The sequence below is a fragment of the Nematolebias whitei genome, chromosome 21 (assembly GCF_014905685.2).
Source record: "Nematolebias whitei isolate Nwh7 chromosome 21, NemWhi1, whole genome shotgun sequence".
Classification (NCBI taxonomy): Eukaryota; Metazoa; Chordata; class Actinopteri; order Cyprinodontiformes; family Rivulidae; genus Nematolebias; species Nematolebias whitei.
The window spans coordinates 31,917,847-31,927,695 of record NC_056518.1 but is presented as its reverse complement, the minus strand read 5'-3'; the positions used below and the strand labels follow the sequence as shown (position 1 = coordinate 31,927,695).

Sequence of the window (9,849 nt, the reverse complement as noted above, 5' to 3'; positions counted from 1 at the left end):
AAAAAAAAAAAAAAAAAATCTCAGACGAGATGAGTGCCCCACCATGGCAAGTTGTCTATGAGAAACACTGAAAGCCTTGGCTTCATGTTAGCTCAGCTGAGTTTTGCTCCATGCATTTTTGGTTCCCCAAAGACTATTTCAGTTCTGAAAGTCCACATCAGCATGGGACGTGCCGGGCCCATCGGTGATCTGTAAGTGTCCAGAGGCAGCATAAAGGCTGGTCTGTGTAGATATGGATAACCTCGAGTTTGTGAAAGGTTTTCTACTAAAATCATAAAGTGCCTTGGTGATCCTGATAAAAACTGAATTATTTACAGGTGGCTTCAACAATTAACTCCCAGGTTGACACATCTCTGCTGTGGGGTTAATATTTTACACCAAACCTACTTTAACTCTTGCATTTTTGTGCACACCTGGCTTCTCTGGTCCTTCTCTTGTAAAGTAGTTGCCAATTTTCCTTTTTTATTTTTTATTTCAGCAAATAACAAAATGAGCCGTATTTTTATTGGTCGCTTGAGCCCGCACGCCAGAGAGAGAGATGTGGAAAAGTTTTTCAAGGGATATGGACGGATTCGAGAGATCAACTTGAAAAATGGATTTGGATTTGTGGTTAGTATAAAAACTTTTAGCGTTTTGATCCAGCGTTGCTTTTTTTAAATGAACATTTTCTTTGCCAGGAGTTTGATGACCACAGAGATGCTGATGATGCCGTGTACGAGTTGAATGGGAAGGAGTTGTGCAGTGAAAGGTAAATATTAGTTTTTAAAAATGACTTCATGACTTGAAGCCAGATGTTTGTTCTGCTCGTACATGAGGTTTATCTATTTAATGTACTTATTGTCAGGGTTACCATTGAGCATGCTCGCTCCAGGAGAGGAGGAGGAGGAGGAGGTGGCGGAGGAAGAGGAGGAGGAGGAGGTGGCGGCGGCGGCCCTGGAATGGGACGTTTTGGAGGTGGTGGTATGGGTGGAGGAGGAGGAGGAGGAGGAGGTGGTGGTGGTGGTTATCGACGTAACAATGCCAGGTGTGTAAGACCTAAATCAGTCATTTAGCTTTTCATCTTCGTTTGTTTTCTCTTTTAAAACCAGGGTTTGATTTTCCTGTCTCCATTTTAATAATTTTATAAACATTTCTCAGAACATTGTCTTCCAACCAGGCAAAAAGACAAATCTGAGTTTCAAAACAAGGAACTATTTTTCAAACAAAGGGCCCAAATTTTAGAAAAAGGTGACACCCCTACCAACACATGTTGTTGCTTAAACTGCAGCGTTTCCCTGACCATTATGGCCCAACCACCCCAACAGAACCCTGACACCCCAGACAAGTCTGGTTTATTGTCCATCAGAAGCAGGAGGTTGTACCTCACTGAAAATCACGTTTTTCTACTCACAGTCCCCGCTGTGGCCCCATCTTGAGCTCTGCTCCCGGGCAGAATGAGCTTCTTGTAGGGTATGCAGCAAGCGTCGGGTGATTAGTCAGAAATTTGTGGGCATGTTTTTTTTTTATTTTTTAATGTAAAGTGGCTATAATCAGCTGATTTTTGAGAGCAGCATCTGCTGAGGAGCAGCAGATGGTGTGAGAAAATGCAGCCAACATTACAGCTGTTCCAGCAAAAATACTTAAGAAAGTTGAATCAAACTTCCAAATAAAACAGAATTCCCCATTGATGTCACTTCCTGTTTCACTTGTGCTGCCCAGCTGGTCGAAGCAGATGGCCGCTTGTCCTGAGCCTGGTTCTGCTGAAAGTTTCTTCTTATGCCCCTTTTCCATTAGTACCGGTGAGGGAGTTTGCCCTTTCCACTGTCTCCTTTGTTCTTGCTCAGAACGGGAGACTGACGAAATGAAGACCCAACGCATCTGCTGGCTTCCTTAGAAACTTTTACTAATTGACTTTTTATATGTGAATGTTTTTGTGCAGTGCCCTGAGACAACTTCTGTTGTGACTTGGTGCTTTAGAAATAAACTGAATTGAATTGCTGCAACGAGGTCAGAAGAAAATATGCCAGTGATGCTGAGCTGGGCAGGTGCTGTCAGGTTTATGACTTATTGTGCATTGTAGAAATAAAGGCAGGTGTTTTTAGACCTGACCATGTTTGAGCTCCACTGCAGGAAGGCTGCTCTGGCACAGCAACTCTAAATTTATTTTGTTACTTATTAAAACATGCCTACCTCTAAGATTCACAAGAACATTGAGAACCACCACAGAAGTTTCAAAACATTTTGGGGACTTCCTCACAAATGCTGTCCAGTAGTCAGCCCAGGTTTCTGGCTCTACAATCAAATCAGCTAACGAAGTTTAAAATAAAAGTCTGGTGTTCCTCTTTTAAAAAGAAAACACGATCCAAGTACTGACTCATGTCTCAACCGACAGACGGAGTTCTCATGGGAGGTGTGCAGTCTGACTCTGGACCATAATCTTTATAGACATGTTCATTTTTGTGTTCCTGCGCAGGTATGGCCCTCCTGTGAGAACCGACTACAGGCTTATTGTGGAGAACCTCTCATCCCGGATCAGCTGGCAGGTAAGATTAAAAAATGATCTGAAACGAAGTGTTGTCTTCTAGTAGTTTTGATTTCATTAGCTGCATATATTTTTAACAAGTTTATTTAATAATAAAGTACTCATGATTAGTAATTGGCCAGTTAAAGTAAAAATTCCCCTGTGTTTTTAGCATATTTTATTTTATTACTTGACCACCTCCCCATCCCCCCAAAAGAACAATTTATTGCTGATGATGAGCAGTTTATCTAAATTTTTTATTAGTAAACAGGTTAGTAAACTGGTTTCATCTATATCAGAGGTAAAATAAACGCCCTCCACTGGGGCGTTAGAAATGTGTAGCGCCCTCTGCTGGTTGTATTTCTGAATGGTGTCCATTTGGTGCCTCTCCTTACACGCAGTTGCTGCTGGTCTAAAGTCTTGGCTGGGCCCCGTAGCGGGTGAAAGTGGTCTAGCGCGGGATACGGTAGCCTTAGGAGGGCCGTAGCCACAGTCTGGAGGTTCTGTGGGCTGGCATCCCCAACAGCTGTAACCCCCCTCAAATCCACGGTCCCCTACAGTCTCCCATTTGGGTCTTTTTCTGTGGCCGATGGAGCAGGGGGTTGTTGAGTCGGGCACACAGCGCACCCCTACTTTCTCTCTGGTGGTTCCTTTCTTGTGGAGGCCGGATGCTGAGTCAAGGCTGTGAGCGTTTCTCGAGAGCGTTGCTCGAGGGCTTTACACTGCATTGGTTCCATTTGGTATTTGGACAAGTGGCTCTATGCTAATGTCTTCCTGGGTTTTCGATGGTAAGTAGCCTAAAACTCGTGATTGGGTCTTTGTAGGGTCGGGTGATAAAGGGGTGGAGAGTTACAGTCTCCAAAGGGAATCGTGTAAACAGCTGACTTCTTGTTGAGCCAAATTAAAATTACATTAACAAATAGAACTCAAAAATAAAGTTTTTATCCATTTTTCTTTATTATTTTAGTCCTCTAAATCTAAGCAAACACTGCCTTATCCTACAAACCTGTTAGGTTTGCAAAATTTCAGAATTTAAATCCCCATATTCACTTAAAAAATAATCACTTGTTACCTGTCAAGCGTTTCGTTGTGACATTTTAATTTGGTTTGCTATTAAAGGTACTCGTTGCAAAGTAATAAACCGAGTCTGCACAATCCACCAACGTTAAGTCAGGTCCTCAGGATGGTTTCTTCTTTTTGAAACGTTTTATCTTTCATCCAAAAGACTTCATCAGTCTGAGGACCCGCAACAAACTCAGTCTTATAAATAGCACCTTCACATAGTGGGTCAACCAGTTTGTTGGTGCTAAGATGGTTTCTGGAGTCTGCCCTCTCCCCCGTCGACTCACTTGAGGCCGTCATGGCCAAAGTGGTTCAAAATATCTTGACTCATGCTCAGTAATCCAGGTAGAAAAATCCAACAAAGTTAAGTCAGTTGCTATTTACCTGGATGACTAAGCCTACAAACTTTTTTTTAAGTTAAGTCAGGTCCTCTGGACGGTTTCTTTTTGTTGAAACATTTTTCTTCTTTGATTATTGAGCATGAACCTTGATAAGTCTGCACAGTATTATTCCCAGGTGGTTAATGTGTCCTAAAAGTTTTTTTTTGTCCTGATGCTAACTTTAAGAAAAAGGTCAAAATTGCTGCAAGTGTAGCAGCCTGAAAGAGGAGAATAAGAGTGAAAGATACTCTTGACACGTTGCTTTCATTCAGGCAGGTGCAGCGGGAATTTATTTACACTTTAAAGTATTTACATAACTAGAAAGAACAAGTTTCGTCTTTAAACCAAATCCAATATAGCAGTTAAATAACAAAAAAGAATATAAAACAGATTACTTCACATCTTTTACACATTTCTCATATTCTTGTTTAAATGAAAATAAAAAATAGAAATGTTCATCTGCCCTTTTTCCAAAACAAAGATAATGATAATGAATTTAAACATAAATGTAATCAAAATAGTCTTATTTTCAGTCTCTGAATGTATAATTCACTTAGATAAATAGTCTACACACGTCACGCACTAACGTCTGTCTCGTGGTGAGACATCGACGGTAGACTGAGCGGTGATAATTAGCATAAAACAACATTTTAAATCAGTCCTAAACATCAACCACTTAATGAAAACCACTCGACCTTTAGATGAAAATACTCTCAAACATTTATTAAACATTTTCTGTTGTGTTTTTAACACAACAATTATTTAATTACCTGAAAGAGAATAAAAGTGAAAGATACTCTTGACACGTTGCTTTCATTCAGGCTGGTGCAGCGGGAATGAAGCAACGTCAGAGCTCCCCCTCCTTCAAGCCCCACAGCCATGACTAATCGATCACAGACCATCAGAACTCAACAAGTCGATCACAGATAAATAACTCTTAACAGGAAAGTCCTTACCGAAAGTTATTTTAAACATTTTTAACAATGAATTTGTATTTTATATCACAGCTGTTCATTAATAGTTGATGCAACTATTCTTTTAAATAAATTTCAATGTATCACAAAAGCAGTGAACCGTAGTGGCCTCCACGAAGAGTTGTTTTGTGTTGGAACATTTTTACTCTTAAGATTAGTTGAGTATGCAGAAATAAAGATAAGTCGGGTTAAACTATAAACTTAGTGGTCTAGAGGTAGTTTTACAAAAACAAGTGAGACCTTCGTCCTTCCTCACTCTGTTTTTCCCATTTCATTTTCTTAAACATAAACCATTCTGCCATGTTTGATTAGCTGCACAGACTGCATCAGCCTGATGCAGGTCAGTCACATGACGTCATCGTCTTTAGACTGGTGTTTTATTTTAACCACATTTTAACTAGAGCTTGATTGATATGGAAATTTTTGCTATCACATATATCAATATTGGATGGGGAAGGTTAATGCCTAAGACTGCTGAATTTTTTAGCTTTGTCCACCTGCAAGAATCTTGAGTAAAACTCAACTTTTAAATCTGTTTTAACACTTGATGTCTTGAAACAGTCTTCGTAATGTGCATTCACATTTTCTATCCTCCACTATTCACCATAAAGTTAAAGTCCATCCATCCATCCATTATCTTTACCCGCTTATTCCATTTTGGGTCACGGGGGTCGCTGGTGCCCATGTCCAGCAATCACTGTGCGAGGGGCGGGGTACACCCTGGACGGGTCGCAAGTCCATCACAGGGACACATAGAGACAAACGAGACAAACAACCATTCACTCTCTCACTCTCACCTAGGGACAATTTAGAGTTACCAATCAGCCTAACATGCATGTTTTTGGACTGTGGGAGGAAACCGGAGTACCCGGAGAAAACCCACGCATGCACGGAGAGAACATGCAAACTCCACCCAGAAAGGCCCCTGGACCGGGGTTTGAACCAAGGACCTGCTCGCTGAGAGGCAGCAGCTCTACCAGTTGCGCCACCGTGCTGCCCTAAAGTTAAAGTGTGTTAAAAAATATAAAATTAAACAAAGAAACGCCCTTCCTGTTCATTGTTTAAACAGTCAGTCGCATATGATGATGGTCTAATTAGTACTGACTGCAGCAGAGTTTATTTCTTTTTTAGAAAAATAAAAGATTTCAGTCGATGCATTTCGTTGAGGACGACAAAGATAACGTTACTAACACTGATATATTTTACCTCTATGTTAGAATTATTGTTCTGGATAGTTTTACAACTTAGTTAGCTAAATGTTAGCTTGCTAACTTGAGAGGCACGCAGCTAACGACAAGTGGGTTGGAGGATTGAAGAGAATTTTATTATTGTTTTTGTTTTACAGATCGGTTAAAATAAACTTACCATGGTCTATTCTGCTAAATATGCTACACAGTATTGTTCCCTGCTTCGGCTGTGCTGAAAGTGAAACTTAAGTGAATGACCATGGCTTGAAATTTGTCTTCATTTGCCCTCTGCTGGATACATTGTACAATTATGTCTTTTGACAGTAAGGACATGGCTGGTTTCCAGTGTTTATATTGGCGCATAATGGGACATTTATCACTAATATTGATACCCAAACGTCTATATTGGCCTAAACTATCATCCACTACTGATAAATCGGTCAGGCTCTAATTTTAACATCAACGTATTTGAAAACTACTAAAGTAAATTCTTTCAAACTTCACAGTTTGATTCATTTCGGTAAAACTTTTTTATGTTTGATTTCATACTTTGCAGTGAGTACCTTTTTAAAAGACTAACAGACTTAAAAGACAAACCAGGTCGACCCAAAAGCATTTCATGTGGCTCATTTGTTTACACGACCGTTGCTGAAAATGGGATTGTATCCAAAAGTGAAAAAAGGTCAGCATTTGATAAGTATGTCATATTTTTTTTCTGCCTGCTCTTTCTCTCCAGGTTCAAAAAGCTCTCGGTAACAGGAAGTATTTCATTCTGTCAATTAAGTTTGAAATGTGCTTTTGAATTAGGACCTGAAAGACCTGATGAGAAAAGCGGGTGAAGTTACCTTTGTGGACGCACACAGACCCACTCAAAATGAAGGGTGAGTTTAGCTCTGTCAGCTGATTTTCCTCTTTTTATGTGGGGTGACGTACTAATGAGGGTTTGTGCCCGAGTACAGGGTGGTTGAGTTTGCTTCTCGCCATGACCTGAAGAACGCCATGTCCAAACTGAATGGGACCGAGCTGAATGGACGCCGGCTGAAGCTCTACGAGGACAGCAAGAGGTGACTTTGTTGTTTTAACGTCTGCTCCTTCAGATATCTATTGAAATAAAAGTCATTTAAGGGTCTTTAACTCTGTTGGATCTTTTGAGTGGTTCAGCATAAAGACTGAAAACAGGTGGACGGAGTCTCTCTGGGTCTACTTCTTTTTAGAAAACATTACGTTTTTTTCAGATGTGGAATAAGTTCAACTAGATAGATTTGTGGAGGAACTTTGAAGGAGCCTGCCATATGATGCTTCACTTTATCTTTTTTAACTCAACAAATGAATTTGTTCTGGATGTTCTACCCAGACATCCAGAACACGACATAATGACAGTTTGTTCCATATCTAATACAGATCAGACTGCTTGAAATATAAATATTTGATTTATTTACTTACCCTGTTGGGGAGTGGTGGCGCAAAGGTGTATATATGTATGCATGTGTATGTATATATATATATATATATAATTTTTTTTATTATTTTTTTTATCTTTTATCTAGGTTAGTTTCAGTGAGTCACAAGAACTCATTTTTAAGAGAGACCTGTTTTAGGGAAAGGAAGTCTGAGATTGTCATCAATGTATGTTCCCACTGTCTGTTTACACAGAAAACAATTAAAATAAAAAGTAGTGTTATAAAACAATAAAATCAAGGTGCCATATAAAACATGTAGGGGTGCACCGATCGCAGTTTTCTGGCTGATCACCGATCTCTAAAAAACCTGAACTGCCGTTTCTGATTTTGGTCAGTACTGATGTTTTTTTTTTTTTTTTTTATAAGCGGCACTGTCAGGCGTTATAAGGTCACAATGCTCCTTCAATTTTCCAATGTTATTTTACTGAAAAACATATCCTTGAACAATATCGTAGAAACAATACAAACTTGTTTTAACTGGCCATGAGGTAGTATAAATGAAGTTCAGACAATTGTTGTTAAAACAAAAAAAAAATCTGTAAAATCGGTTTCTCATGTAAGTATCGGCCAATCTCCCAAAATTAAGGTGCACCCCTAAAAACAAGGTAAAATACTAAAAACGGGAACATATTTGCTTTGATTTTTCCAATTATCTTATCAAATGTTTAAAATCTCTTAAAGAGATCAAAGTGGACAGCTTCAGATCTTGTTGCAAGATGTTCCAGGAAACAGGAGCAGAGTAAGAAAGGGCCTTTTTGTTGAGTTCAGTCTGCACGGAGGGGACGCTGCAGGTAATGATGTCCTGAGCGTGCACTTTGTGACTGCATGACATGTGGGAGGCGATAGAAGAAGGCAGCAGACTAAGGAGTGATTTAAAGATGAAGATGTACCAGTGTGAGAGTGTACATGTAGACAATGATGACCAGTGAGTACAGAGTGTAGTGGGTACGGTAGTTACAGCCAGTTATGAATCTTGGCACGCCATGGTAGACGGCATCCAACATCTGCAAGCAGCTGGCAGGGGCATTCATGTAAATAATGTCATCATAATAGATGATTGGGAAGAAAGTAGCAGCTACAAGGTGTTTCCTGGTATTCAGAGTTAAACAAGACTAGAGATGGTGGGCCTGTGATCGGAAGGTTGCCAGTTCGACCCCCCCAGACCGACAACATCAGAATGTTGATGGGAAAAGTGGAGCACCTACACCTGCCTCCACCCTGATTTGACCCACTCTGGACCCTTGAGCAAGGCCCTTAACGCCAACCATCTGCTCCCCCGAGTGTCCTAGATGCAGCTCTCTGCTCCACACAGAGGGCTGTGGTAGCTCGGTGGTCTGTGGTTGTGTCGGGAAGGACATCCGGCGTAAAAACAATCGCTAAGCCTTCGTGTGAGTTAGTTCACTGCGGCGACCCCTGAACGAGGGAGCAGCTGAAAGAAGAAAACAAATTATATTTACTCACATGAAAATGGCATTTGGTCTTTGATCTCCTGGATTTCACAAAGACGTATACAGATTATTTCATCGACCACATTCACACCACTCACATCAATCTCAACACAACAAGACCATTTCTGAGGCTTTTTTACCTCCAGGCATTTTGCAAGATAGGACAACCAGGTGTCCAATGAATGAATGAAGGTAATAAAGCTCTGCTGTCCCCTGGGGCTTCCATCCCACCTTAAACCTGGTTTCCTTTTATTTTGAAAGTGGGGGTTTGAATGTTTTGGGTATATTTTTAAAAAGCATGATGTCAGGATTACAGTACGTCAAACATAGGTGGTTATGATGGACGCTGATGGGAACAAAACGGGCTCGAAGGTGCAGAGTGTATGCATCGTCTCCTGTTTTATATACCTTACAATATAAAGGATCGTGAAATGTGGAAAAATAACAATAAAAAACAAATCCTGTACAATTTCATACAATGAGAAACCTATCTTTAGTGTTGTGTTATATGATGATGTGTCTTTGGACAAGTTACTTCCACTAGGAGCTCCATCATGGTTAATGAGTATGACCAGAAAACTTCAACTGTTTAGTACATTTACAGAAAGCAGCTTTTCAGTCAGGAGGTCTACCAGCTCTAAAACATCAAGTTTTTCTTTTTACCTCATCTCAGAACACAGTTCTTACCAGTTTATCAGTGTTTTTGATTTTTTATAAACAGGACTTGAACCTTGATTTAATGTAACATTGTTGAAATATTAGTATAGTTTTTAATAACATTATTGAAATATTAGTGTAGTTTTTAATAACATTGTTGAAATATTAGTGTAGTTTTTAA

At 39.9% G+C, this 9,849-nt stretch overlaps 1 protein-coding gene across 1 annotated transcript in view; it reads left to right on the top strand.

Annotated features, from left to right (window-relative positions):
- The window catches only part of srsf5a (serine and arginine rich splicing factor 5a), a 12,555-nt gene that overhangs the window by 1,695 nt on the left and 1,011 nt on the right, over positions 1 to 9,849 (top strand). The window contains exons 2-7 of the mRNA XM_037694639.1: positions 479 to 609; positions 678 to 748; positions 845 to 1,024; positions 2,453 to 2,522; positions 6,911 to 6,984; positions 7,063 to 7,167. Coding sequence (XP_037550567.1) covers positions 490 to 609; positions 678 to 748; positions 845 to 1,024; positions 2,453 to 2,522; positions 6,911 to 6,984; positions 7,063 to 7,167 — 620 coding nt within the window. The 5' untranslated portion in view covers positions 479 to 489. The remainder of the gene's footprint in view (positions 1 to 478; positions 610 to 677; positions 749 to 844; positions 1,025 to 2,452; positions 2,523 to 6,910; positions 6,985 to 7,062; positions 7,168 to 9,849) is intronic.